At 43.8% G+C, this 27,140-nt stretch overlaps 1 protein-coding gene and 1 long non-coding RNA gene across 10 annotated transcripts in view; both read right to left on the bottom strand.

Moving 5' to 3' along the window:
* LOC118371504 (caytaxin-like) overlaps nt 1–27,140 on the bottom strand; it is a 52,616-nt gene that overhangs the window by 9,490 nt on the left and 15,986 nt on the right. For 4 of the 7 annotated variants that reach the window (XR_008076794.1, XM_052476074.1, XM_052476076.1 and 1 more), the window contains exons 2-7: nt 6,745–6,874; nt 1,976–2,031; nt 1,345–1,581; nt 988–1,146; nt 752–854; nt 131–262 (exon numbers count right to left, since the gene is read on the bottom strand). Coding sequence is in view for 6 of the 7 variants with exons in the window: in XM_052476074.1 (XP_052332034.1) it covers nt 131–262; nt 752–854; nt 988–1,146; nt 1,345–1,581; nt 1,976–2,031; nt 6,745–6,874 (817 nt within the window). In the remaining variant the exon portion in view is untranslated. Of the gene's footprint in view, nt 1–130; nt 263–751; nt 855–987; nt 1,147–1,344; nt 1,582–1,975; nt 2,032–6,744; nt 6,875–11,208; nt 11,350–16,548; nt 17,074–17,216; nt 17,537–27,140 lie in introns of those variants that run through there. The other 3 variants (XM_052476077.1, XM_052476078.1, XM_052476079.1) reach the window with 3 other exon arrangements.
* LOC127910925 (uncharacterized) lies at nt 4,128–4,821 on the bottom strand. 3 transcript variants are annotated; one of them, XR_008076843.1, is made up of 4 exons: nt 4,723–4,821; nt 4,525–4,689; nt 4,327–4,458; nt 4,128–4,260 (listed from the first exon to the last, which is right to left on the bottom strand). It is a non-coding gene; the product is annotated as an uncharacterized LOC127910925 (long non-coding RNA). The 3 variants fall into 3 exon arrangements; XR_008076844.1 differs by having other exon boundaries at nt 4,142–4,260; nt 4,360–4,458; XR_008076845.1 differs by lacking the exon at nt 4,327–4,458.

Below are 27,140 nucleotides of genomic sequence, written 5' to 3'. Positions count from 1 at the left end.
ATGTTCATACAGCATAGGTTACACATCTATAAACACATTATAATCATGACATTACACATCTATAAACACACCATAAACACAATTAACCTGACACAACATTTAAAGGTCCATTCCGTAAATTGTAATTTACCTCCTGTTGATGGTGTGGTAGCACCTCTTTAGCCAGCTGATACCAGGCATCCTCCTGCGAGGCGTAGCTCCGTTCAGATAGATAATCATGTAGTCCTCAGCCACTAACAACTCCAGGCTACTGATCACATAGCTGACGAGAAAACAAACACACAACTCATATTAAATACACATTACTGAGGGAAAACATACACAACTCATATTAAATACACATTACTGAGGGAAAACTAATAAAATAATTTGTATGTTGAAGATAATGACTAAAGTATTCCACCTTGAAACCATATAATTATTAAATGCGCATTCTTGAGGGAAAACACATACACAACTCATATTAAATACACATTCCTGAGGGAAAAAACACACAACTCATATTAAATACTCATTCCTGAGAGAAAACGTACACACAACTCATATTAAACACACATTCCTGAGGGAAAACTGATAGAATAATTTGTATGTTCAAGATAATGACTAAAGTATTCCACCCTGAAACCATATAATTGTATGAAATGTGTTATAGTCATAATTCAATAATGTGTGTGGGGGAAAATATACACACAACTCATATTAAATACACATTCCCGAGGGAAAACACACACAACACGGTGTGGGTTCTTACAGGAAGAGGTTCTCCATGATGTAAGTGTAGTCCTCACAGCTGCTCTCTGGCAGGTAACACGCCGCAAACACTATGATGGCATTCAGACCCTCACCGTAGTAACCTGAGAGAGAGAGAGAGAGAGAGAGAGAGAGAGAGAGAGAGGCGGAATCATTTACTCGATTCGGAACACACACACACATATATTGTCATCGTCACCCCCCCCCCCAACCTAACCTCCATCCCCTGACACCAACCTCCATGTGTGACCACCCTCAGGTATGGTCTGATGACAGCCATGTCTATCCTCTGTTCCTGATCTCCTATGATCACTGTCCTCCACAGTCTGCCTGCCTCCTCCTCCTCCTCTGTCTGGCCTCCAGGCAGACCCTTGGAACTCACTATAGGAGTGTCGTCTGAAAACCATGAGGGGTGGATGCTGGTCATCCTCTCAATATACTTGCATCTTAGTTTCATCAGAGAACATAAAATTGAAAGTTACTCACTTGTCTTGCTTTATCTCAAAATGATGTGCTAATTGTGTATATTGTATATTGTAGTTATACTTCACATCTTGTTCCCTTCCCCCACAGACCATGTGACCCCTGTCTGACCTTCCCACTCCAGGTCGTTGCCGTTGGTGATAAACTCCAAGGAGTCGTTGTCGTCGGGCGTGTCCATGTCGTCCACGTTGACATCCAGGTCGTCAGGGTTACCTAAGAAGTCATCTGACAGGACGGAACCTTCGCTCTGGTCCAGCGACATGTTCATGTCCGGAGCTACCAGCGTACGGCGCTTATGCAGGGCCGACGACTCACCCCAAACACCAACGTTCAGGGTGTTAGGGGGAGCTAGTAGAGGAGACAGAAGGGGCGGCGAGGGTGAAGAAAGGAGGTGAGGGGGGAGGAGAGGAGAAGAGAGGAGGGAGGAAAGGTGAAGAGAGGGGGGGAGAGGAGATGAGGAGATGAGACAAGAGGAGATAAGAGGAGAGGAGAAGAGGGGGGAGAAAAGATGAGGGGATAGGAGAGGAGAAGAGAGGAGAGGAGAGGAAAGGTTAGGAAAGGAGAGGAGAGGAGAGGAGAGGAGAGGAGAGGAGAGGAGAGGAGAGGAGAGGAGAGGAGAGGAGAGGAGAGGAGAGGAGAGGAGAGGAGAGGAGAGGAGAGGACAGTTTATCACTATGCACATTTTACTGGCAGAAATGTTTGAATTGATGGACTGGAGAAAATAAACTTTTGCTCTACATACTTGTCGTGTTGTCAGTGAGCCCCCTGTCCTCCATGTCTCCATCTTCTGGTAGAGGCCTGGTAGGGACCACAGAGACAGAGAGGTTTGCCAAGACGTTATAATAATTGTTTTAGGAAATTATTGTCACTGGTAATAATACACTCCTGATTTCAGAGCCTTGGTATTGTGGAGATAGACTATTGTTCTCTATAGATAGAAACAGTAGGATGTCTTGAGTCAGAGAACTCAACCACAGTTATTGTGTACCATGTCTCCCCCTGACATTATAACAAGAGAATCCGACTGTTAACACAGGAAGAAATAAGAGGGTGGACGGCAGTGGAGGCTGCTGAGGGGAGGACGGCTCATAATAATACCTGGAACGGAGCCAATGGAATAGCATCCATTTGATACCATTCCTCTCCAGCCGTTACCACGAGCCTGTCCTCCCCAATTAAGGTGCCACCAACCTCCTGTGGTGGATGGCTAGATTCCAGGTTCTCCACTCCCTCCCCCCTTTCCGAATCCCCAACCCTTAACTCTACACCCTAACCCCTCCACAGTCTCTGGTTACCATAAAGATGACTTATTTGGGTGTGATAATGCTACTGAATTACCAAGGAGAGAGATGAGGAGATGAGAAAATAATAGTGTACATTGGGTTTAGCTGTATCATACTAGTGTACATTGGGCTTAGCTGCACCATACTAGTGTACATGGGGCTTAGCTGTATCATACTAGTGTACATGGGGCTTAGCTGTATCATACTAGTGTACATTGGGTTTAGCTGCACCATACTAGTGTACATTGGGCGTAGCTGTATCATACTAGTGTACATTGGGTTTAGCTGCACCATACTAGTGTACATGGGGCTTAGCTGCAGCTCAGAAATATAACAATAGGAAAACACAAAACCAAAGTGAATGTCAAGTAGACCCTTGGGCCTCCTACCAGGGGCAGACTGGCAATCTGGCATGTCAGGCAAATGTCAGATGTGCTGGTCCATTTTTAGCCCAATGGGCCTGTCTAACTTGGGTTTTCTGTGAAAAATTAGAATTTTCTGGCTAATAATTGGATCACCAAGGAAAAAAATGTGCAGGCGTGTTAGAAATGTCAGGGCCGATTTCTGGTCCCAGTCCGGCCCTGTCTCATTACACTCTGAACATTATAATCACTACTTCTCTACCCATCCAATAGCATCCTCTCACTACTCCTCTACCCATCCCAGGGCTTCCTCTCACTACTCCTCTACCCATCCCAGGGCTTCCTCTCACTACTCCTCCCAGAGCTTCCTCTCACTACTCCTCCAATAACTTCCTCTCACTACTTCTCTACCCATCCAATAGCTTCCTCTCACTACTCCTCTACCCATCCCAGGGCTTCCTCTCACTACTCCTCCCAGAGCTTCCTCTCACTACTCCTCCAATAACTTCCTCTCACTACTTCTCTACCCATCCAATAGCTTCCTCTCACTACTTCTCTACCAATCCCAGAGCTTCCCTTCACTACTCCTCTACCCATCCAATAGCTTCCTCTCACTACTCCTCTACCCATCCAATAGCTTCCTCTCACTACTCCTCTACCCATCCAATAGCTTCCTCTCACTACTCCTCTACCCATCCAATAGCTTCCTCTCACTACTCCTCTACCAATCCCAGAGCTTCCTCTCACTACTCCTCTACCAATCCCAGAGCTTCCTCTCACTACTCCTCTACCAATCCCAGAGCTTCCTCTCACTACTCCTCTACCAATCCCAGAGCTTCCTCTCACTACTCCTCTACCAATCCCAGAGCTTCCTCTCACTACTCCTCTACCAATCCCAGAGCTTCCTCTCACTACTCCTCTACCAATCCCAGAGCTTCCTCTCACTACTCCTCTACCAATCCCAGAGCTTCCTCTCACTACTCCTCTACCCATCCAATAGCTTCCTCTCACTACTCCTCTACCAATCCCAGAGCTTCCTCTCACTACTCCTCTACCAATCCCAGAGCTTCCTCTCACTACTCCTCTACCCATCCAATAGTTCTCTCACTACTCCTCTACCAATCCCAGAGCTTCCTCTCACTACTCCTCTACCCATCCAATAGTTTCCTCTCACTACTCCTCTACCAATCCAATAACTTCCTTCACTACTCCTCTACCCATCCAATAACTTCCTCTCACTACTCCTCTACCAATCCCAGAGCTTCCTCTCACTACTTCTCTACCCATCCAATAACTTCCTCTCACTACTTCTCTACCCATCCAATAACTTCCTCTCACTACTTCTCTACCCATCCAATAGCTTCCTCTCACTACTCCTCTACCTATCCCAGAGCTTCCTCTCACTACTCCTCTACCCATCCAATAGCTTCCTCTCACCACTCCTCTACCAATCCCAGAGCTTCCTCTCACTACTCCTCTACCCATCCAATAACTTCCTCTCACTACTTCTCTACCCATCCAATAGCTTCCTCTCACTACTCCTCTACCCATCCAATAGCTTCCTCTCACTACTCCTCTACCTATCCCAGAGCTTCCTCTCACTACTCCTCTACCCATCCAATAGCTTCCTCTCACCACTCCTCTACCAATCCCAGAGCTTCCTCTCACTACTCCTCTACCCATCCAATAACTTCCTCTCACTACTTCTCTACCCATCCAATAGCTTCCTCTCACTACTCCTCTACCCATCCAATAGCTTCCTCTCACTACTCCTCTACCTATCCCAGAGCTTCCTCTCACTACTCCTCTACCTATCCCAGAGCTTCCTCTCACTACTCCTCTACCCATCCAATAGCTTCCTCTCACTACTCCTCTACCAATCCCAGAGCTTCCTCTCACTACTTCTCTACCCATCCCAGAGCTTCATTTCACTACTCCTCTACCAATCCCAGACTTAGTTAAGTTTTTAGTGAGTTAGTCAAAATCAGGGAAAGCAGTGTACAATGTAATGTGATATTGTCTGTTGCAGATATAACCTGAGATATTACCCCAATAAATTCAAATATGCGATTTATGAGCTTGTCTTGAGTTTAAACTGTGTCCATATTCCAAGCCTTATTGAGCACATACCTACATCCTGCATCCAAGATAATCAGTGTTTCAAAATGGTTCCTACGTTTCATGTCTACTGCACACAACCCTCAAGATTCAAGGGTGTATGGTTTTTATTAGTCACGTTTCAAAAAAACATTTGTTTCCCCAGCGTAACCCTGAGGTGAATAACTGATGATGTAATCTGTTGATGTAATCTGATGATGTAATGAGTGACCTGAAGGACTATATAAGCACCTGCTACCCATTGTTTCCCCCCTGGTTCAAGACATGTGCCAGAACACCTGACCCATGTCTACTGTACATACTGATGGGTAATTATATACCGTTGTAACACAGGTCTGTTTTATGATAAATCAGTTATGAGAGTCCGAGCTGAATGTGTAGCCTCCATATGTACTGCTTCAGAAAGTATTCACACCCCTTTACCTATTCCACAGTTTCTTGTATTACAGGGTGAATTCAAAATGGATTGCAAAATATATTTTTTTTAAATCACCCATCTACACACAATATGGTCTTTGTGGTTGAATCTGTGTTTGAAATGCATTGCTTGAATGAGGGAACTTACAGATATTTGTAAGTGTGGGGTACAGAGATGAGGTAGCCATTCCAAAATGATTGCACAAGGAGTAAGTCCATGCAACTTATTATGTGACTTGTTCAGCACATATTTACACCTGAATGTATTTAAGCTTGCCGTAACAAAGGGGTGTGAATACTTATTGACTCGAGACATTTCAGCTTTTTATTTGTTATTAATTTGTAAACTATTTAAAAAAAAACATATTTCAACTTTTGACATTAATAAATCTCAGTTCAATCCATGTTAAATTCAGACTGTAACACAATGTGGACAAAGTTAAGGGGTGTGAATTCATTCCCAAGGCACTGTATGTCAATGTAGTACTACCCAACATCTCTGTTCATGCTAATCACTAATCACTTACATTCATTGTAATAACTGTGTATTTACAGTACTGTTTTATAATTTATCAATTTGAGGTTGAGAGGTTGAACCCAATGACATGAAATCAAACATTATAAATCGTCTCAATAGAACTAAACAGAAAAACTCAGTATTTGGGGCAGCAGGGTAGCCTAGTGGTTAGAGTGTAGAGGCGGCAGGGTAGCCTAGTGGTTAGAGTGTAGAGGCGGCAGGGTAGCCTAGTGGTTAGAGTGTAGAGGGGCAGGTAGACTAGTGGTTAGAGTGTAGAGGCGGCAGGGTAGCCTAGTGGTTAGAGTGTAGAGGGGCAGGTAGTCTAGTGGTTAGAGTGTAGAAGCGGCAGGTAGCCTAGTGGTTAGAGTGTAGAGGGGCAGGTAGACTAGTGGTTAGAGTGTAGAGGCGGCTGAGTAGCCTAGTGGTTAGAGTGTTGGACTAGTAACTGGAAGGTTGCAAGTTCAAATCCCCGAGCTGACAAGGTACAAATCTGTCGTTCTGCCCCTGAACAGGCAGTTAACCCACTGTTCCTAGGCCGTCATTGAAAATAAGAATATGTTCTTAACTGACTTGCCTAGTAAAATGACTAATGAACTGCCTCCTCCTTGTTATGATCTTTTATTAAATGTTTTAGTATTCAAACAGAATGTGAAAATACTGAGGTGTGCCAATATCGCCACACTGTATGTAGGTTAGTTGCCTCTGCCAAGAGACCCAGCCTTTTATGGAGTAGGTGCACTCGCTCAATAAACACACGCTTACTGGTTCAAACCTTGCTCTGATCGTTTCCTCATAAATCGCTATGCTCCTCTACCTGGGGAAGTCTTCGTCCTGCCACTCATCCTTGACCTCCATGCTGTCCATGCGTGCCGTGACCTCTGACATGACCTCTGCCGTTCCCATCCTCCAATCAGGGAGCAGGACCAGCCTGGGCCCTAGGGTCACTTTCAGAGAGAGATTATAAACAACATGTTCACTCAAACATTCTTCGAGTCACTGTCAGAGAGACACAGAGAGACACAATTGCTCCTAACCAAGGTGCTAACTGAGTCACTGTCAGTCAGACACACAGAGATAGACATGATATCCAACGTGTTCACTCGGGGCTGGAGTCACTATCCGAGAGAAGCTCTGACGAAGGCTGTGAGGCCGATGCGTAAGCTTCATAAATACAAGTGATAATGGCAAGGCTGGTATAAACTTAATAAACACAAGTGATATTGGCAAGGCTGGTATAAACTTAATAAACACAAGTGATATTGGCAAGGCTGGTATAAACTTAATAAACACAAATGATATTGGCAAGGCTGGTATAAACTTAATAAACACAAGTGATATTGGCAAGGCTGGTATAAACTTAATAAACACAAGTGATATTGGCAAGGCTGGTATAAACTTAATAAACACAAGTGATATTGGCAAGGCTGGTATAAACTTAATAAACACAAGTGATATTGGCAAGGCTGGTATAAACTTAATAAACACAAGTGATATTGGCAAGGCTGGTATAAACTTAATAAACACAAGTGATATTGGCAAGGCTGGTATAAACTTAATAAACACAAGTGATATTGGCAAGGCTGGTATAAACTTAATAAACACAAGTGATATTGGCAAGGCTGGTATAAACTTAATAAACACAAATGATATTGGCAAGGCTGGTAAACTTAATAAACACAAGTGATATTGGCAAAACTTAATAAACACAAGGTATAAACTTAATAAACACAAGTGATATTGGCAAGGCTGGTATAAACTTAATAAACACAAGTGATAATGGCAAGGCTGGTATAAACTTAATAAACACAAATGATATTGGCAAGGCTGGTATAAACTTAATAAACACAAGTGATATTGGCAAGGCTGGTATAAACTTAATAAACACAAGTGATATTGGCATGGTATAAACAATAAACACAAGGCTGGTATAAACTTAATAAACACAAATGATATTGGCAAGGCTGGTATAAACTTAATAAACACAAGTGATATTGGCAAGGCTGGTGGTGATAAAAGGCTGGTAAAACTAAACACAAGTGATAATGGCAAGGCTGGTATAAACTTAATAAACACAAATGATATTGGCAAGGCTGGTATAAACTGATAATAAACACAAATGATATTGGCAAGGCTGGTATAAACTTAATAAACACAAGTGATAATGGCAAGGCTGGTATAAACTTAATAAACACAAGTGATATTGGCAAGGCTGGTATAAACTTAATAAACACAAATGATATTGGCAAGGCTGGTATAAACTTAATAAACACAAGTGATATTGGCAAGGCTGGTATAAACTTAATAAACACAAATGATATTGGCAAGGCTGGTATAAACTTAATAAACACAAGTGATATTGGCAAGGCTGGTATAAACTTAATAAACACAAATGATATTGGCAAGGCTGGTATAAACTTAATAAACACAAATGATATTGGCAAGGCTGGTATAAACTTAATAAACACAAGTGATATTGGCAAGGCTGGTATAAACTTAATAAACACAAGTGATATTGGCAAGGCTGGTATAAACTTAATAAACACAAGTGATAATGGCAAGGCTGGTAAACTTAATAAACACAAGTGATATTGGCAAGGCTGGTATAAACTTAATAAACACAAATGATATTGGCAAGGCTGGTATAAACTTAATAAACACAAATGATATTGGCAAGGCTGGTATAAACTTAATAAACATAAATGATATTGGCAAGGCTGGTATAAACTTAATAAACACAAATGATAATGGCAAGGCTGGTATAAACTTAATAAACACAAGTGATATTGGCAAGGCTGGTATAAACTTAATAAACACAAATGATATTGGCAAGGCTGGTATAAACTTAATAAACACAAGTGATATTGGCAAGGCTGGTATAAACTTAATAAACACAAGTGATATTGGCAAGGCTGGTATAAACTTAATAAACACAAATGATATTGGCAAGGCTGGTATAAACTTAATAAACACAAGTGATATTGGCAAGGCTGGTATAAACTTAATAAACACAAGTGATATTGGCAAGGCTGGTATAAACTTAATAAACACAAATGATATTGGCAAGGCTGGTATAAACTTAATAAACACAAGTGATATTGGCAAGGCTGGTATAAACTTAATAAACACAAGTGATATTGGCAAGGCTGGTATAAACTTAATAAACACAAGTGATATTGGCAAGGCTGGTAAGCACATTCTGGAAGTTTTTACTTTTTTCCAAGACACAGAGAGAGAGAGAGAAATAATAAACAATGTGGTGGCAATGGGTTCAAAGAGAAACTAAAAACAAGTAATTTCCTAACTCTAGTCTAGGGAGTTAGTGCACATCGCTCCACTAAGTAGGACTGCACAGGAAGGCCCGGGGACGAGAGCTAGTCATTTCCATACCTTGCGGGAAGATGACAAACACATATATAACATCTAAGGATTATATAAAATATGATAAAAATAATCAGAGACTAAAAAACAGAATCAACTCATGATGTGACCCTTCACATTGTGCTTAGGGCAAGGATATTACAATGATAATGTCCTCTTCGAATAGAACAACTCACAGGTCCTTCTGGACAAAACAAACTGTCCTTGTCATTGAACAGAGTTCGGTACCAGAGACACTACATAGTGCACTACTTTTGACCAGAGCTCTATGGGCCCTGGTAAAAACAAGTGCACTGGGAAGGGAACCACATCATTTGGGTTGTGTAAGAGGGGTTACCCTCTGAGCTTCAGTCTACCTTTATTTAATAGATCATGTAATCAAATCACAATAAGCTGTGGTTCAATCTTCATTCAGTACAGTACAACATAGTCTATGTACTGACAGGGTGCACAGTGATGTAATGTTGGTGAAGCCCTGTGCTCAGCCGAGGGTTGTCATGTGTGGACAGAACATCAGGTCTGTGACATAATGTTTCAGGGAGGAGACCCCATATAAATACATTTAGAACAGTATTATATTGTACATATTGGAATCAATCTATACTGTTCATATTGCCAATGGAATCAATCTATACTGTACATATTGCCAATGGAATCAATCTATACTGTACATATTGCCAATGGAATCAATCTCTACTGTTCATATTGCCTATAGAATCAATCTATACTGTACATATTGCCAATGGAATCAATCTATACTGTACATATTGCCAATGGAATCAATCTCTACTGTTCATATTGCCTATAGAATCAATCTATACTGTACATATTGCCAATGGAATCAATCTCTACTGTTCATATTGCCTATGGAATCAATCTATACTGTACATATTGCCAATGGAATCAATCTCTACTGTTCATATTGCCTATGGAATCAATCTATACTGTACATATTGCCAATGGAATCAATCTATACTGTTCATATTGCCTATAGAATCAATCTATACTGTACATATTGCCAATGGAATCAATCTATACTGTTCATATTGCCTATAGAATCAATCTCTACTGTACATATTGCCAATGGAATCAATCTATACTGTACATATTGCCAATGGAATCAATCTATACTGTACATATTGCCCATAGAATCAATCTATACTGTTCATATTGCCTATAGAATCAATCTATACTGTAGAGTTTGAGATGTAGCTGAGATGTCTCAGTGCATAATATTTGTCTACAGACATGGGTTTGTCCCAAACGCCACCCTATTCCCTATATAGTGCACTACTTTTGACCAGAGCTCTAAGGCACTGCATCTCAGTGCAAGAGGCGTTACTACAGTCCCTGGTTCGAATCCAGGCTGTATCACATCCGGCCGTGATTGGGAGTCCCATAGGGCGGTGCACAATTGGCCCAGCGTTGTCCAGGTTTGGCAAAGAGTAGACCGTCATTGTAAATAAGAATTTGTTCTTAACTGACTTGCCGAGTTAAATAAAAGGTTACATTTGAAAAAAATATATATAAATAAATATGGGCCCTGTGTCATGGTTGTCGTAAGAACTGGACCAAGGTGCAGCGTACTTAGAAAACCTCTCTGGGATATGTGGGACGCTAACGTCCCACCTGGCCAAAAGCCAGAGAGAATGCAGAGCGCCAAATTCAAATCAATTCCTATAAAAATCAAAGTTTCATTAAATCACACATGTAAGATACCAAATTAAAGCTACACGTGTTGTGAATCCAGCCAACATGTCAGATTTCAAAAAGGCTTTTCGGCGAAAGCAAACGATGCTATTATCTGAGGATAGTATCTCCATAAACAAAAGAGAGAAGACATTTCAACCCTGCAGGCGCGACACAAAACGCAGAAATAAAAATATAAATCATGCTTTACCTTTGACAAGCTTCTTCTGTTGGCACTCCAATATGTCCCATAAACATCACAAATGGTCCTTTTGTTCAATTAATTTTGTCCATATATATCCAAAATATAAATGTATTTGGCGCGATTGATCCAGAAAAACACCGGTTCCAACTTGCGCAACTTGACTACAAAATATCTCAAAAGTTACCTGTAAACTTTGCCAAAACATTTCAAACTACTTTTGTAATGCAACTTTAGGTATTTTTTAAAGTAAATAATCAATAAAATTGAAGACGGGAGGATCTGTGTTCAATACAGGAAGAAAACAAACTGACGCCACCTTTCTGGTCATGCGCCTCTATCTAACAGTACACATGAAGTGACCCTCATTCAAGATGGCCGTACTTCTTCATTACACAAGGGAATAACCTCAACCTTTCTAACGACTGGTGACATGCAGTGGAAGCGGTAGGAACTGCAAGCAAGTCCCTTAGAAATCTGGATTCCCAATGAAAACCCATTGAAAAGAGAGTGACCTCAAAAAAACACATCTGAATGGTTTGTTCTTGGGGTTTCGCCTGCTACATAAGTTCTGTTATACTCACAGACACGATTCAAACCGTTTTAGAAACTTCAGAGTGTTCTCTATCCCAATCTACTAATACTATGCATATCTTATCTTCTGGGGATGAGTAGCAGGCAGTTGAATTTGGGCATGCTTTTCATCCAAAATTCCAAATGCTGCCCCCTATCCTAGAGAAGCTTAGACTTCCACATCTTTATTAACAAGTGAAACTTCAGCCAAAAAAAACAATAAATGAACAACGAAACGTGACTACGTGGTGACTACATGCACAAACACAAAATGCCTGGACTGGATATCGGCGCAGAGTAAGGCTCCGGCCTTGGAGCAGGACTGGACACCGTGCCTGGACTGGATATCGGCGCAGAGGAAGGCTCCGGCCTTGGAGCTGGACTGGTCTCCATGCCTGGAAGCTCCGGACCGCTGACCGTCGCTGGAAGTTCCGGACCGTTGACCGTCACAGGAGGTTCCGGACCGTGGACCGTCGCTGGAGGTTCCGGACCGTGGACCGTCACTGGAGGTTCCGGACCGTTGACCATCGCAGGAGGTTCCGAACCGTTGACCGTCGCTGGAGGTTCCGAACCGTTGCAGGAGGTTCCGGACCGTTGACCGTCTCAGGAGGTTCCGGACCGTTGACCGTCACAGGAGGTTCCGGACCGTGGACTGATATACTGATATACTGATATACACTGATATAGAGTAGAGATAAGGCACTGATATGTTGTAGCCATGATAGACTAGAGACAAGACACAGATATGTTGTAGCCCTGATATAGAGTACAGGGAACCCATGTGTGAAATCAGCAAATGGGGTTCATCCGTAACCCTAATGGGGACTAAAATGACCAGTCTGCCTCCGGGCCACAAGGCCAGCACTGGACTGGAACTATGATGTCATCACAATCAATTAACGGACTTAACGTTTACATGTTGCAAGGTGTAGCCATCGTTGTACAACTGGATCTTTATGCACAATAATAACATCTATGTGTTGTGTCGTATGTCTGTCTGCATTCAACACAATGCTGGGAGTCCTTATTGTTGTGTTGTATGTCTGTCTGCATTCAACATAATGCTGGGAGTCCTTATTGTTGTGTTGTATGTCTGTCTGCATTCAACACAATGCTGGGAGTCCTTATTGTTGTTTCGTATGTCTGTCTGCATTCAACACAATGCTGGGAGTCCTTATTGTTGTTTCGTATGTCTGTCTGCATTCAACACAATGCTGGGAGTCCTTATTGTTGTGTCGTATGTCTGTCTGCATTCAACATAATGCTGGGAGTCCTTATTGTTGTGTCGTATGTCTGTCTGCATTCAACACAATGCTGGGAGTCCTTATTGTTGTATCTGTCTGCATTCAACACAATGCTGGGAGTCCTTATTGTCTGTCTGTCTGCATTCAACACAATGCTGGGAGTCCTTATTGTTGTGTCGTATGTCTGTCTGCATTCAACACAATGCTGGGAGTCCTTATTGTTGTGTTGTATGTCTGTCTGCATTCAACACAATGCTGGGAGTCCTTATTGTTGTGTCGTATGTCTGTCTGCATTCAACACAATGCTGGGAGTCCTTATTGTTGTTTCGTATGTCTGTCTGCATTCAACACAATGCTGGGAGTCCTTATTGTTGTTTCGTATGTCTGTCTGCATTCAACACAATGCTGGGAGTCCTTATTGTTGTGTCGTATGTCTGTCTGCATTCAACACAATGCTGGGAGTCCTTATTGTTGTTTCGTATGTCTGTCTGCATTCAACACAATGCTGGGAGTCCTTATTGTTGTTTCGTATGTCTGTCTGCATTCAACACAATGCTGGGAGTCCTTATTGTTGTTTCGTATGTCTGTCTGCATTCAACACAATGCTGGGAGTCCTTATTGTTGTGTCGTATGTCTGTCTGCATTCAACATAATGCTGGGAGTCCTTATTGTTGTGTCGTATGTCTGTCTGCATTCAACACAATGCTGGGAGTCCTTATTGTTGTGTCGTATGTCTGTCTGCATTCAACACAATGCTGGGAGTCCTTATTGTTGTGTCGTATGTCTGTCTGCATTCAACACAATGCTGGGAGTCCTTATTGTTGTTTCGTATGTCTGTCTGCATTCAACACAATGCTGGGAGTCCTTATTGTTGTGTCGTATGTCTGTCTGCATTCAACACAATGCTGGGAGTCCTTATTGTTGTGTCGTATGTCTGTCTGCATTCAACACAATGCTGGGAGTCCTTATTGTTGTGTCGTATGTCTGTCTGCATTCAACACAATGCTGGGAGTCCTTATTGTTGTGTCGTATGTCTGTCTGCATTCAACACAATGCTGGGAGTCCTTATTGTTGTGTCGTATGTCTGTCTGCATTCAACACAATCCTTATTGCTGGGATGTCCTTATGCTGTCCTGTTTTGTGTCGTATGTCTGTCTGCATTCAACACAATGCTGGGAGTCCTTATTGTTGTGTCGTATGTCTGTCTGCATTCAACATAATGCTGGAGTCCTTATTGTTGTGTTGTATGTCTGTCTGCATTCAACATAATGCTGGGAGTCCTTATTGTTGTGTTGTATGTCTGTCTGCATTCAACACAATGCTGGGAATGCTGGTCTGCATTCAACACAATGTCCTTATTGTTGTGTTGTATGTCTGTCTGCATTCAACATAATGCTGGGAGTCCTTATTGTTGTGTTGTATGTCTGTCTGCATTCAACACAATGCTGGGAATGTTGTGTCGTATGTCTGTCTGCATTCAACACAATGCTGGGAGTCCTTATTGTTGTGTTGTATGTCTGTCTGCATTCAACATAATGCTGGGAGTCCTTATTGTTGTGTTATGTCTGTATGTCTGTCTGCATTCAACATAATGCTGGGAGTCCTTATTGTTGTGTTGTATGTCTGTCTGCATTCAACACAATGCTGGGAGTCCTTATTGTTGTGTTGTATGTCTGTCTGCATTCAACATAATGCTGGGAGTCCTTATTGTTGTGTTGTATGTCTGTCTGCATTCAACACAATGCTGGGAGTCCTTATTGTTGTGTTGTGTCTGTCTGCATGTCTGTCTGCATTCAACATAATGCTGTCCTTATTGTTGTTTGTATGTCTGTCTGCATTCAACACAATGCTGGGAGTCCTTATTGTTGTGTTGTATGTCTGTCTGCATTCAACACAATGCTGGGAGTCCTTATTGTTGTTCCTTATTGTTGTGTTGTATGTCTGTCTGCATTCAACACAATGCTGGGATCCTTATTGTTGTGTCATTCAACACAATGCTGGGAGTCCTTATTGTTGTTTCGTATGTCTGTCTGCATTCAACACAATGCTGGGAGTCCTTATTGTTGTGTCGTATGTCTGTCTGCATTCAACACAATGCTGGAAGTCCTTATTGTCCTCTGTTGATTTGAATGTTACGTTGTTAAAGTAATAGGCTGTCACCTATAATATAGTAGAATAAAAAACATGAGCTGACGACACGCCAGGAAAATTATTTTGTGTGGAGTTGCTGACTAACGGCGAATAAACTATAAAACTATAAAAAAATAAAGAGAGTCACAGACACTCCACCTCCAATATAAACAATTGTTTCCCCAATAATCCTGTAGCAGCATAGAGGGGGTTGGTGGCAATGCAGTGCACTTCTGAACATATCAGTTGAAACTCTACAGCAGGAGATTACTGTGTGAGCACTCTGTGCTCTCTGTTCTGTCTGTGCTCTCTGTTCTGTCCGTCTGTTCTGATCTGTCTGCAGTGATGTCATTGGCTCAGCGGCCCAACAGTAGCAGCAGTTCATATGGCCTGCAGACATTGACACTACAGAGTCAGAGGTATGACCTGTTGACATTAACATGTCCACTGCTAGAGTCTCAAACGGCACCCTATTCCCTAGTTAGTGCACTGCTTTTGACCAGGGCCCATTGGAGACGCACACTTAGTTCCAGATTGTTCAGAATAATTCTAAAGCTCTCTCACACTCCACCTCTCACATGTCACTTATCCTACTGTCTGATTAGATACAGTCACACATCACACAGCTTTTTGTATGGGCATGGGACCATGTGCCTGCCCCATAGCTAAAGGGGAAAAAAGTCAGGACATTTAAATGATGCATTGCATACACTCTCAATAGAGGCATTGATAATATGATCAGACTGTACTGAACAACCAGACTGTATGGGTGTATGCTGCTACATCTTCATGCCATTCTGATGACGCAGACACTCAATAGGTACATTGATGATAGTATTAGAATGTGCAACCAACAGGGTATGTAGGGAATAGGGAATAGGGAATAGGGTGCCATTTGAGATGCTGACTCAGCGATCCTAACTCTGGTTGATGAATAGAAAAAGACATTGTCTCTGCAATTTGAACCAGATTAGCTGCATGTAACGATGCATGAAAGGTCAGCTGATTGATATAGAATGGGCTCAGGACTAGAATCATTGGTCCAAAGTACGTCATCATCATCATCATCATCATCATATCATCGTCGTCATCCTTATCCTCATCAGCCTCATCCTCATCATCCTCATCACACAGAACAGTCCTAGAACTGAACATTCTGAACACTAAGGAAAGACGTCACTAACTGAGGTTAAAAAAAAGACAGTAATGACAGTATATTGTCATTGGCCTCATATACAGTAGTCGAAACATAGTTGAAACATAGTCTGTGCTCTTGCCAACTCCATTGCTGTCATTGTCAAATCAAACCTGGACATGGCAATGAGTGGCAGGGAGTTAGCATGATAATACAAACAGATTGGCACTCAGGCTAGCAGAACACAGTAGAGTATAGAACACTCACATTCAACAGGAAGTTCTCTGTCTCCTGTAGCTGACTCTGAATGTCTCTGTTGTTCTTCTTCTGTAAGGCAATGACTTCCTCTTCCTCTTCCCTGTAGTCAGGGAAGCCCAGGACAATCCACAGGTAATGCTAGGCGATGAGACCAGGTGAGGTCAGGTGTAGCATGCTATGTGTGCCAACCAGGGGCTCTGGTCCAGACTCCAGCCCTGGGTGACACCGCTCCAACCCTGTTCACCTCAGCTCCAGTTTGGGACTGCTGCAGGCAGAGAATGGCTCCCTGTGGACCAGATGTGGTGCTCCCTGGTGAGAGTGGGTGGGTAAGAACTACAGTATATGGTAGAAACATACACCTCTGTTCTGTTCTGTTCATCAGAGCTCCCTACTCCTAAAACAACAGTTTCTCATCTTGTCCAGTTGTGGTGGGAATAAACATTACTCTCCATGTAACCCAGGTTGTGATGATCCATCTGTGGCCCTTCATACATAGCTGGATCTCCTCTTCATCTTCTTCAGAGTTCACATACGCTAGAACACACACACACACACACACACACACACACACACACACACACACACACACGCACCTCAGCTGTAACGCCCAGGCAGGCTGTCTAATCTCGCTGTGATGACATCATGGCTGTGGACGCTGTGTGAAAATGTCATCTCACCTGCCTGATTCCCACATATTCTTCTTCTCTTTCTCTCTCTCTTCTTCGTCTTTTGTTCGTGTGAATCTGATCGACTGGAGTTATAATACACAGCCTGTGGTAGTATGATCTGGTTGGTTTTGTCTTCTATGAGCATTTATTCCTGCCTACGTCCCTAGGTTTTCATATACGTTTATTCCTCACAAGCTGTTAAAGATGGATGATTCTTTATCCACACTCTTCCGTGGCAACAGCATCTCTCTCTCTCTGCCCTCCTCTTTCAGCTGCTCTCTCTCACTTTTTAATAAAGTCCTCCTCCACATAATTCCTCTCCCTGCTCTCGCTCATTCTGCCTGTGCCACTGATGCTAGCATTTGTTCTCAACTCTCCCTCCTCCCCCTCCTCCCCTCTACTCTCCCTCCTCCCCTCTACTCTCCCTCCTCCCCTCTACTCTCCCTCCTCCCCTCTACTCTCCCTCCTCCCCTCTACTCTCCCTCCTCCCCTCTACTCTCCCTCCTCCCCATCTACTCTCCCTCCTCCCCTCTTGTCTCCCTCATCCCCCTCTACTCTTCCTCCTCCTCCCCCCCCCCTCTCCTCCTCCCCTCCTCTTTCTCTCAGTACAGTTGCATGGAACAAAGAGTAGCATCTCTCCCTCTAGCGCAGCCACTGGTTTTCTGACTGTGCCATTGGCTGAGAGGGTGAGGTGAAATGCATTTTGGGGTATGTTGACACATTTTATTATCCACATGAGTTCTAATCGCAGGCTGATTCACAGCATGCTGCATTTTCATCAGGAGACCTTAAAACTTTCAAATAAACTGCGCATTAGACCTCACAATTTAAACCAATACTATATTACTGACATACATTTGACCTACATGTTCAAAGTATATATACAATATGTGTGATAATAAAACAGTCCTATTGTATTGTTTTATATTGTAAACATTAAGATACTTTTACCTTTGGCACAAGGTTGACATAATGAGTTCACCAAAAGTAGCTTGAGTTCATTTCATAAAAGGGCAAATTGAACAGGGACATGATCACTTTAGTCTTAGTATCTCAGAGTAGAAACACACAGTGCTTCGGGTTAGCTTGGTTTCAGAAAGGTGTTTTTTTCTAGTTATAAGGTCTTCATGTATTGAGTCCTATTCATATCCAGTCATGCGGAATAATGGCCAGTTGCTTTCTTTATGTCTTGCACGTAGACCGCTTTGTCCAGAGGACACACTCTTTTATCGCATCGAGACGGCTAGCTTAGACTCCCAGGGTAGATTCCGTGTCAGCTAGTCTACATACATCATGGTTATATCATATGTAACCATGTATTCACACTATGTGTGCTATAGTAAGGTCTACTGGCAACTCTCTCTTGGAAGTCTTGTGTTCCACATAGGTATGATGAGGATTAAGTAAAACAGGTTGACAGTACTCACCTCAGCTCTGTCTTCACGTGTCTGCCACAGGGTTGCGCCAGAGAGAACCATCTCACCTGATTGCTACTGCCTTGTTTCTCAGAGGAGACTTGGGCATTACGATGATCGATACCAGATGAGCCAACTTCTATGAGACTGCGTCCCAAACAGGAACGTATGGAGAACGTTCTCAGGTCAAAAGGTCAGACCTTTTTGTCGATACTAATAGGATGAAAAGAAAAAGCAGCGCTGCTCTCGGACCAGCGTTCTCCATCCACATCATACCTTTGCATTATAATTATTTCACAATACTGACAACGGATCAGCTCCTAGAGAGATACTACCAGATACGGCTGCAAATGGGCTTTTGATTGAACATGAACATTTATTTCAATATTAATAGAATAGGCCCATGTTTTTTTTTTATGCGGTAATTTCGTTTTTTCATTTAAAAGCGTAATTGAATGCTTCACTTGTTTGTAACAATTGAAAATACTTTGTCGACTTTCTATTTGTCGCCAACTTTGTTCTGATGTTAAAGGCGGGTCACCGTCAGAGAGATAGCCTCGACATCTTGATTTTACGTTTAGAGGAGATCTTCTGTGAACAAAGTGAGGCAGAAGAGCAACAAAAAAAAGCATCCAGCGATGTACTTTGGCTGTTCTACGACTGGTCTGGACTCTGGATCACTCGTAGGCGTGCAACGTTTTTTAGGAGCCACGTTACTAACGAAGGCTCTAGGAAACACTTCGGCTACCAAAGACACATCAAGGTTCTAACAACGATCTTAAGGCTACGAAGGCTCTGTGAAATGAAGCCCTATTCTCCCTGGAGGAGGTAGAATAAGAAACCTTTCCCTGCATGGATCCCACTACAGTAGATACAGAAAACCCTTCCCTGCATGGATCCCACTACAGTAGATACAGAAAACCCTTCCCTGGCATGGATCCCACTACAGTAGAGACAGAAAACCCTTCCCTGGCATGGATCCCACAACAGGAGACAGAAAACCCTTCACTGGCATGGATCCCACTACAGTAAAGACGAAAAACCCTTCCCTGGCATGGATCCCACTACAGTAAAGACGAAAAACCCTTCCCTGCATGGATCCCACAACAGTAGATACATAAAACCCTTCCCTGGCATGGATCCCACTACAGTAGATACATAAAACCCTTCCCTGGCATGGATCCCACTACAGTAGAGACAGAAAACCCTTCCCTGGCATGGATCCCACAACAGTAGATACAGAAAACCCTTCCCTGCATGGATCCCACAACAGTAGAAATATAAAACCCTTCCCTGGCATGGATCCCACTACAGTAGAAACAGAAAACCCTTCCCTGGCATGGATCCCACAACAGTAGATACAGAAAACCCTTCCCTGCATGGATCCCACTACAGTAGAGACAGAAAACCCTTCCCTGGCATGGATCCCACAACAGTAGATACAGAAAACCCTTCCCTGGCATGGATCCCACAACAGTAGATACAGAAAACCCTTCCCTGCATGGATCCCACTACAGTAGAGACAGAAAACCCTTCACTGGCATGGATCCCACAACAGTAGATACAGAAAACCCTTCCCTGCATGGATCCCACTACAGTAGAGACAGAAAACCCTTCCCTGGCATGGATCCCACAACAGTAGATACAGAAAACCCTTCCCTGGCATGGATCCCACAACAGTAGATACAGAAAACCCTTCCCTGGCATGGATCCCACAACAGTAGATACAGAAAACCCTTCCCTGGCATGGATCCAACTACAGGAGACAGAAAACCCTTCCCTGTCATGGATCCTACTACAGTAAAGACGAAAAACCCTTCCCTGGCATGGATCCCACTACAGTAAAGACGAAAAACCCTTCCCTGCATGGATCCCACTACAGTAAAGACGAAAAACCCTTCCCTGGCATGGATCCCACTACAGTAGAGACAGAAAACCCTTCCCTGGCATGGATCCCACAACAGTAGATACAGAAAACCCTTCCCTGGCATGGATCCCACAACAGTAGATACAGAAAACCCTTCCCTGGCATGGATCCAACTACAGGAGACAGAAAACCCTTCCCTGGCATGAATCCCACTACAGTAAAGACGAAAAACCCTTCCCTGGCATGGATCCCACTACAGTAGAGACAGAAAAACCCTTCCCTGGCATGGATCCCATTACAGTAAAGACGAAAAACCCTTCCCTGGCATGGATCCCACTACAGTAAAGACGAAAACCCTTCCCTGGCATGGATCCCACTACAGTAGAGACAGAAAACCCTTCCCTGGCATGGATCCCACTACAGTAAAGATGAAAAACCCTTCCCTGGCATGGATCCCACTACAGTAAAGATGAAAAACCCTTCCCTGGCATGGATCCCACTACAGTAGAGACAGAAAACCCTTCCCTGGCATGGATCCCACTACAGTAAAGACGAAAAACCCTTCCCTGGCATGGATCCCACTACAGTAGAGACAGAAAAACCCTTCCCTGGCATGGATCCCACTACAGTAAAGACGAAAAACCCTTCCCTGGCATGGATCCCACTACAGTAGAGACAGAAAACCCTTCCCTGCATGGATGCCACAACAGTAGATACAGAAAACCCTTCCCTGGCATGGATCCAACTACAGGAGACAGAAAACCCTTCCCTGGCATGGATCCCACTACAGTAAAGACGAAAAACCCTTCCCTGGCATGGATCCCACTACAGTAGAGACAGAAAACCCTTCCCTGGCATGGATCCCACTACAGTAGAGACAGAAAACCCTTCCCTGGCATGGATCCAACTACAGGAGACAGAAAACCCTTCCCTGGCATGGATCCCACTACAGTAGAGAGAGAAAACCCTTCCCTGCATGGATCCAACTACAGTACAGACAGAAAACCCTTCCCTGGCATGGATCCCACTACAGTAAAGACGAAAAACCCTTCCCTGGCATGGATCCCACTACAGTAGAGACAGAAAACCCTTCCCTGGCATGGATCCAACTACAGTAGAGACAGAAAACCCTTCCCTGGCATGGATCCAACTACAGTAGAGACAGAAAACCCTTCCCTGGCATGAATCCAACTACAGTACAGACAGAAAACCCTTCCCTGGCATGGATCCAACTACAGTACAGACAGAAAACCCTTCCCTGGCATGGATCCCACAACAGTAGATACAGAAAACCCTTCTCTGCATGGATCCCACAACAGAAAAAATGAAAAACCCTTCCCTGGCATGGATCCCACTACAGTACAAATGAAAAACCCTTCCCTGGCATGGATCCCACAACAGTAAAGACGAAAAACCCTTCCCTGCATGGATCCCACTACAGTAGATACAGAAAACCCTTCCCTGGCATGGATCCCACTACAGTAGAGACAGAAAACCCTTCCCTGGCATGGATCCCACTACAGTAGACAGAAAACCCTTCCCTGGCATGGATCCCACTACAGTAGAGACAGAAAACCCTTCCCTGGCATGGATCCAACTACAGTAGAGACAGAAAACCCTTCCCTGGCATGGATCCAACTACAGGAGACAGAAAACCCTTCCCTGGCATGGATCCAACTACAGTAGAGACAGAAAACCCTTCACTGGCATGGATCCAACTACAGTACAAACAGAAAACCCTTCCCTGGCATGGATCCAACTACAGTACAGACAGAAAACCCTTCACTGGCATGGATCCAACTACAGTACAGACAGAAAACCCTTCCCTGGCATGGATCCAACTACAGGAGAGACAGAAAACCCTTCCCTGGCATGGATCCAACTACAGTAGAGACAGAAAACCCTTCACTGGCATGGATCCAACTACAGGAGACAGAAAACCCTTCCCTGGCATGGATCCAACTACAGGAGACAGAAAACCCTTCCCTGGCATGGATCCAACTACACTACAGACAAGGCTGATAGGTAGAGTCAGAATCGATTAGCTATAGGACCACAGGTGAGCTCCTGTCAGATAGTTAAACTTACATACAAAATATATTCCACATCCCACTGTTCCCAGGACAGTAATAAACATATGTATGCCATGCGTGCAAGCGTGTGTGTGTGTGTGTGTGTGAGTGTGTGAGTGTGTGTGGGAGGGGGCGCACAGGGGTTTATGGGTAGGAGGATTATAGGTAGTGATTTGAATTAATCCTCCTATCCATCCTAGTGTAAGTAGATCTACTGTTTGTGTCTTGCCTGTAACCTTGAATGTTCCTGCATAACAGTAACGTATAGAACCAATACATACATTTCCTCTAGGTCTAAATCTGCAGTAATTCATTACAGTAATTCAAAACATGAATTAATTTAACTTGCCAGCCGAATCGAAGCCAGTGGAATAGTCCCAAAAATACAAACCTAGCCCAGTTAGCAAGCCTCATCATGCGTCCCTGAAAAAAACTGTCATGCCCTGACCATAGAGAGCTGTTTATTCTCTGTTGGTCGGGGCGTGATAGTGACTAGGGTGGGTCATCTAGGTGATTCATGGTTTATGTTGGCCTGGTATGGTTCCCAATCAGAGACAGCTGTTTATCGTTGTCTCTGATTGGGGATCATATTTAGGCAGCCATTTCAGGCCTCCAGGGCGCCTCCACAGTCCAGTGCGTCCTGTGCCTCCTCCCCGCACTCGCCCTGAGGTGAGTGTCACCAGCCCGGTACCACCAGTGCCAGCACCACACATCAGGCCTCCAGTGCGCCTCCACAGTCCAGATCTTCCGGCGACAGTTCCCAGTCCAGAGCTTCCTTCGACAGTTCCCAGTCCAGAGCTTCCGGCGACAGTTCCTAGTCCGGAACCTCCAACGATGGTCTACGGTCCTGAGCCTCCTGAGACGGTCGGCGGTCCAGAATAATTCTCTCTACTATTATTCTGACATTTCACATTCTTAAAATAAAGTGGTGATCCCAACTGACCTTAGACAGGGAATTTGTACTAGGATTAAATGTCAGGAATTGAGTTCAAATGTATGTACAGACCCCTTATTCTAAAATGTATCAGATTATTTATTTCCCTCATCCATCTACACACAAAACCCCATAATGACAAAGCGAAAACAGGTTTTTAGAAATATTTGCTATTTTATTAAAAATTAAAAACAGAAATACCTTATTTACATAAGTATTCAGACCCTTTGCTATGGGACTCGAAATTGACTTCAGGTGCATCCTGTTTCCATTGATCATCCTTGAGATATTTCTACAACTTTATTGTAGTCCAGCTGTGGTAAGTTCAATTGATTGGACAGGATTTGGAAAACTGTCTATATAAGGTCCCACAGTTGACAGTGCATGTCAGAGTAAAATCCAAGCAATAAGGTCGAAGGAATTGTCGCAGAGCTCTAAGACATGATTGTGTCGAGTCTCAGATCTAGGGAAGGAAATCAACAAAAATCTGCAGCATTGAAGATCCCCAAGAACAGTGGCCTCCATCATTCTTAAATGGAAGAAGTTTGGAACCACCAAGACTCTTCTTAGAGCTGGCTGCCTGTCCAAACAGCAATCAGGGGAGAAGGGCCTTGGTCAGGGAGGTGACCAAGAACCCAATGGTCACTGTGACAGAGCTCTAGAGTTCAACTGTGGAGATGGGAGAACCTTCCAGAAGAACAACCATCTCTGCAGCACTCCACCAATCAGGCCGTTATGGTAGAGTGGCCAGACGGAAGCCACTCCTCAGTAAAAGGCACATGTGAGCCCACTAGGAGTTTTCCAAAAGGCACCTAAAGACTCTCAGACCATGAGAAACAAGATAATCTGGTTTGATGAAACCAAGTTGAACTATTTGGCCTGAATGCCAAGGACCACATCTGGAGGAAACCTGGCACCATCCCTACGGTGAAGAATGGTGGTGGCAGTATCATGCTGCTGACATGTTTTTCAGCGGTAGGGACTGGGAGATCTAGTCAGGATCGGGGGAAGGATAAACAAAAGAAATCCTTGATGAAAACCTGCTCCAGAGCACTCAGGACTTCAGACGGGGGCGAAGGTTCATCTTCCAACAGGACAACGATCCTAAGCACACAGCCAAGACAATGCAGGACTGGCTTCGAGACAAGTCTCTGAATGTCCTTGAATGGCCCAGCCAGAGCGCGGACTTGAACCCTATATAACATCTCTGGAGAGACCTGTAAATTGAGCTGACAGTGTTTGAGAGGATTTACAAAGAAGAATGGGTGAAACTCACCAAATACAGGTGTACCAAGCTTGTAGCGGATGTAACCGCTGCCAAAGGTGCTTCAACAAATTCCCGTGGAAAGAGTATGAATACTTATGCAAATTTGATATTTCAGTTTTATATTTTCTATAAATTATTTTTTTAAACTCTAAAAACCTGTTTTTTCTTTGTCATTATGGGGTATTGTGATGTCATTATGGGGTATTGTGTGTAGATTGATGAGGGGGGAAAAGTATTCAATCCATTTTAGAATAAGGCTGTAAAGTAACAAAATGTGGAAAAAGTCAATGGGTCTGAATGACTTTCAATTCTTTATGGTTCTTTATAGAACCTTTATGGAGAATAGTTCTAAATTCCGCAAATAAACCAACGTCCTCTCACTATCAAGGCACCTGCAAGTTCCTGGACATTTCTGGGCGGAATGGCCCTAGCCCTCACCCTCAAATCCAACAGGTCCTAGACGTGCTCAATGAGATTGAGATCCGTGCTCTTCGCTGGCCATGGCAGAACACTGACATTCCTGTCTTGCAGGAACACACACACAGAACGAGCAGTATGGCTGGTGGCATTGTCATGCTGGAGGGTCATGTCAGGATGAGCCTGCAGGAAGGGTACCACATGAGGAAGGAGGATGTCTTCCCTGTAATGCACAGCGTTGAGATTATCTACAATGACAACAAGCTCAGTCCGATGATGCTGTGACACACCGTCCCAGACAATGACGGACCCTCCATCTCCAAATCGATCCCGCTCCAGAGTACAGTCCTCGGTGTAACGCTCATTACTTCGACGATAAGCGTGAATCGACCATCACCCCTGGTGAGACACAACTGCGACTCGTCAGTGGAGAGCACTTTTTGTCAGTCCTGTCTGGTCCAGCGACGGTGGGTTTGTGCCCATAGGCGACATGGTTGCCGGTGATGTCTGTTGAGGACCTACCTTACAACAGGCCTACAAGCCCTCAGTCCAGCCTCTCTCAGCCTATTGCGCACAGTCTGAGCACTGATGGAGGGATTGTGCATTCCTGGTGTAACTGTTGTTGACATCCTGTACCTGTCCTGAAGGTGTGATATTTGGATGTACCGATCCTGTGCAGGTGTTGTTACACGTGGTCTGCCACTGCAAGGACGCTGTCCGTCCTGTCTCCCTGTAGCGCTGTCTTAGGTGTCTCACAGTACGGACATTGCAATTTATTGCCCTGGCCGCATCTGCAGTCCTCATGCCTCATTGTAGCATGCCTGTGGCACGTTCTCTCAGATGAACAGGGACCCTGGGCATTTTTCTTTTGGTGTTTTTCTTTAGTGTCCTAAGTCTTCATAATTGTGACCATAGTTGCCTACCGTCTGTAAGCTGTTCGCGTCTCAACGACCGTTCCACAGGTGCATGTTCATTAATTGTTTATGGTTCATTGGACAAGCATGTGGAAACAGTGTTTAAACCCTTTACAATGAAGATCTGTGAAGTTATTTGGATTTTTAAGAATTATCTCTGAGAGACAGGGATCTGAAAAAGGGACGCTTCTTTTTTTGCTTTTTTTTGTTAATCTCAATGGTTCTTTGTAGATCCTTGTGAAGAAACCATACAGAGTTTATTATTTCTTAGGCGTTATTGTTGTGTTAATTGACAATTTGAATCTGTTGTGCTAGCTCTGGAACCACTGGGAGTCTCTGGAGAGAATTGAGAATCACTCATTTAGACACAAGGCCATACAGTACGTGAGTCTTTCACAAGACACCATCACTGGTCAACAGATTCCATAAACTGGAAAGACACTCACTAATGGTTGCAAAAAAAGAGCTATGAGCAAACCACAGGCCCCAAAATATTATAATTAGCCACTGCCCCTACATTGTAATTACCATTAATTACAGGGTAGCCTAGTCGGCAGGGGAGCCTAGTGGTGAGAGCGTTGGACTAGTTGGACCGGAAGGTTGCAAGTTCAAACCCCCCTGAACAGGCAGTTAATCCACTATTCCTAGGCCGTTATTGAAAATAAGAATTTGTTCTTAACTGACTTGCCTAGTTAAATAGGTTCAGGTAGTCTGACTGTGTGTGTGTGGGGTTCAGGTAGTCTGACTGTGTGAGTGGGGTTCAGGTAGTCTGACTGTGTGTGTGTGGGGTTCAGGTAGTCTGACTGTGTGTGTGTGGGGTTCAGGTAGTCTGACTGTGTGTGTGTGGGGGGTTCAGGTAGTCTGACTGTGTGTGTGTGGGGTTCAGGTAGTTTGACTGTGTGTGTGGGGTTCAGGTAGTCTGACTGTGTCTGTGAGGTCCACGTCGTCTGACTTTGTGTGCGGTCCAGTGGTGAGGTCTGGCTGGCCAGCTCCTGGTCAGTACTGGTCAGTAGGCTACCTGTAATAAGCTAATCTCTTGAGCGGTTT

The sequence above is a fragment of the Oncorhynchus keta genome, chromosome 23, assembly GCF_023373465.1.
Source record: "Oncorhynchus keta strain PuntledgeMale-10-30-2019 chromosome 23, Oket_V2, whole genome shotgun sequence".
Lineage (NCBI taxonomy): Eukaryota > Metazoa > Chordata > Actinopteri > Salmoniformes > Salmonidae > Oncorhynchus > Oncorhynchus keta.
Note: the sequence above shows the minus strand (reverse complement) of the source record. Positions and strands in the feature narration are given on the sequence as shown.